Raw genomic sequence first — 3041 nt, 5'->3', positions numbered from 1 at the left:
CCCAATTTGTCGCCAAATAAGTAGCCGTCTCTTTTGCGGTCTTTAAAGGGCTCAATAAAGTCCTTGTCCAGCATCGGCACAATGAGAGATCGTCTCGTTTCGGTCTCAGCGAAATGGGAATCGGCGATTAACTTAGCTGCATCATTTAACAGCCGGAGCGTTTCGGATGTTTCGGTTGACTTCGTGAGAATTCCAGTCATTGTTTTACCTAGAACAGTTAAGGCCAATCCCATCTGCGCTTGTTTCGTTACTATTCTAGCGTCCCGTTTCTTAGCAGAGTCGATTAAAACGGCAGCAATTTCCGGGTTAAGCACGGGTGCCTTCATTAATTGTCAATTTTTGGGAAGTAGATATTTCTTGCTTATGTCGTCCCTGGTCACTTTATTTAAGCCGTCCTTTAAAATGGGAAGCCATCTTTGCGCCAAATTTATATTTATATCGCTACCCCATTCTGGGGTCTCCTCCTGAAAATCGCCGAGCGCCGTCAATAATTCGGGGTCAATGACCTCAGCCGCAGCAGGCTCTAATAGGCGCGACGGTAAAGGCTCCGCGACTGCTGGGGGTGACGGGCCAGCTTCTGCATCCGCAGGCTCGGTAGCTGTCGGTTGCGTTACTTCCGCTTCGGCACTTTCACTCCGCTGGGCTACCACTTGAGGTTCAGCATCAGCAGCCTCGTCATCAGGCGGCGAAGGTAGAGGCTCCGGTGGAGCCACCGAGAGGACGCCAGGATCCGCGATTACCGTTGGCCCCGAATCGTCTGAACAATGTGAAAATAAAATAAATTATACCGTATTTAGGTATAATATGAATTTGGTAAATAAAAATTTTGCCAAGGTGGGTAAGAATAAAATTATTCTTACGTAAAAATAACGGTTAGTATCTCGTACTAACTCTTTACAAAGTGCTACGGGTCAGTATCGCGTACTGACTCTGAGCTTTCAATAAGGTGCATAACGCCGGCATCCACACAAAAAAAATAAATTTGTAACGAAACATACCTTCATAATCCTCGTCACTGGAGTTGATAATTGCGAGCTGCTGTCGATATAACTTGTGCTCGTATTTTTTCATCTTCCGCCTCCATCGATCTTCCTTAGACTCCGCTGCTTTGCGTTTAGGCATGATTTCACTAAGTATATAGATTGTTGTAGAACACTACGTGCGTTAGCCGCGCGCGCACGGACAGGAATGAGGCCAGCTGGGCGCTGGTCCACCGTGAAGTGTCGGTAGGGTACACAAAGAAAAAATGTTTTCTGTTCACCCTCAACGACGCTGAAACACTATGTGCGGGTAGGTTCAAGCGTAGCAGGGGCTACTACATGGTATATTAAATCTCGAAAGACGAAGCCAAGATAATGTTCAACTAATAAGCCCGCAGCATCGCTCCCATCAACATACAAAACCGTATATGTGTGTGTGTCGGTACCCGTGTGGTGTCGGGTTAGAATTACATCTGTCCATTGCATTCGTGGATGTCCTAAGAGGCGACTGAAGGTATAGGTTAAGGTATACAGGTATACCGTAGGCGACAGGCTAGCAACTTGTCACCGTTGTACCGCTTTTTGTCAAACTTAAAACCTAAAATTGCTAAAAGTGGCTAACGAAGCGGTAAACGTGATTCGATTTGTAGCATTCGAACATGGCAGACAATATCTAATTTTGCTATTTCTGTTTTTCTTTGGCTAGTTGAAGTATAATTTTGATAGTGTTTTTATGCGGCGATTAACCTTAACAGTGAACAGTGATCACAAAATTCTATATTGCTCTCGTGCTGACATGTTTTAAATGCGCAAGTTGTCTCCACGTGGTTTCTGGAATTTTACTATCAAGTTGCAAAAACTAGAACCACCGTACAACGTCCCTCTCAAAGAGAGTTTACTTTGACACTGGCGAAATTGTCCTATTAATTTGGACAGAAAAGCCATATTTTAAAAGAGAAGAAGAAGAAGAAGCGGTAACGGTTCGTGTGCTCTGCCGACCCCATTTTGGGAATACAGGCGTGATGTTTGTGGGTGTGATGTGTGTGTAGAATCAAGTGCAGCAGGGCTATCTACGAAACTCGAAACTCGAAGTTCGTATCGTACTGTCCCTCTCGCTTTCGTATTAAATAGTATAAATAAGTGTCAGAGGGACCGCACGATACGAACTTTGAGTTTCGAGTTTTCGTAGTAGCCCTGGCTGGTTCTCGTACTACGTCATCACCGTCATAATTGACTGTAGCATTAGCACGTCCACTGTTTGGAATCAGTACTGAATCATCTATGTAGCAAAATGTCCAGCGACTCACATTTGAGCAAGAAGCAAATGAAGACGTCCTAATCCATATAGCAGAACATAAAAAAGCAATTAGGTCGTGTAGTATAATGTCCAAACTACATATTTCATTGATAAAAAAACGCCTGTATAACCCCAAAAGAAAGGAAATCGTCAAATCTTACTTGAAAGCTGTTAGTTAGGTAATCCGGAGTACGGAAATACGTCGAAGAAACTAAAGTCACCGACATAGTTTGGAAACATATGCAAGTTGAAGTGGCAATGGCCGGGCCACGTCGCCCGAAGAACAGATACCGTTGTGGTAGAAACGTCCTCGAGTGGCGGCCACGAACCGGAAGACGAAGCGTTCTCCTCCCTCCAGGTGGACTGACGACATCGTGAGAGTTGCGGGATACCGGTAGATTCAAGTGGCGAGTTGTCGTTCATTGTGGCGTTCTAAGGGGGAGGCTTTTGTTCAGCCAGTGGACGTCTTCCGGCTGATGATGATAATGATGAGTTAAATCCACACTGGGCCCGCGTGGGAACTACGTTCCAACCTTCTTCATCTTGAGGGGAAGCCGTGCCCAGCAGTGGGCGTTAATAGGATGAAACGACAAGTATAAACGTTTAAACTTTCGTTGATTTTCAACTCATAGTCAAAATACCACCAACGGGACTTATCACGCTAACACACGTACACGGATAATATTTAACCCGACGTTTCGGCAACATTGCAGTGGCCGTGGTCACGAGTAGACTACATCGTCCCTTGGTGGTATTTTGACTAT

The 3041-nt window shown here is 45.1% G+C and overlaps 1 protein-coding gene across 1 annotated transcript; it reads right to left on the bottom strand.

The window, feature by feature from the left end:
- Positions 1-327: 327 nt before the first annotated feature.
- On the bottom strand, positions 328-1176 carry LOC141440414 (uncharacterized). The gene is made up of 2 exons (XM_074104923.1): positions 999-1176; positions 328-757 (listed from the first exon to the last, which is right to left on the bottom strand). Exons 1-2 carry the CDS (start codon positions 1120-1122, stop codon positions 333-335), a joined length of 549 nt encoding a protein of 182 aa, XP_073961024.1. The 5' UTR covers positions 1123-1176; the 3' UTR covers positions 328-332.
- Positions 1177-3041: the final 1865 nt, after the last annotated feature.

The sequence above is a fragment of the Choristoneura fumiferana genome, chromosome 22 (genome assembly GCF_025370935.1).
Source record: "Choristoneura fumiferana chromosome 22, NRCan_CFum_1, whole genome shotgun sequence".
Taxonomy (NCBI): Eukaryota; Metazoa; Arthropoda; class Insecta; order Lepidoptera; family Tortricidae; genus Choristoneura; species Choristoneura fumiferana.
This window is presented reverse-complemented; position numbering and strand designations above follow the sequence as displayed.

Bases quoted from the DNA above. Each gene is read 5' to 3' on its own strand.
- LOC141440414 (XM_074104923.1), bottom strand. From the start codon at position 1,122: ATGCCTAAACGCAAAGCAGCGGAGTCTAAGGAAGATCGATGGAGGCGG. The intron at 758-998 runs GTATGTTTCGTT...CACATTGTTCAG, and splicing joins CAGTGACGAGGATTATGAAG to ACGATTCGGGGCCAACGGTA.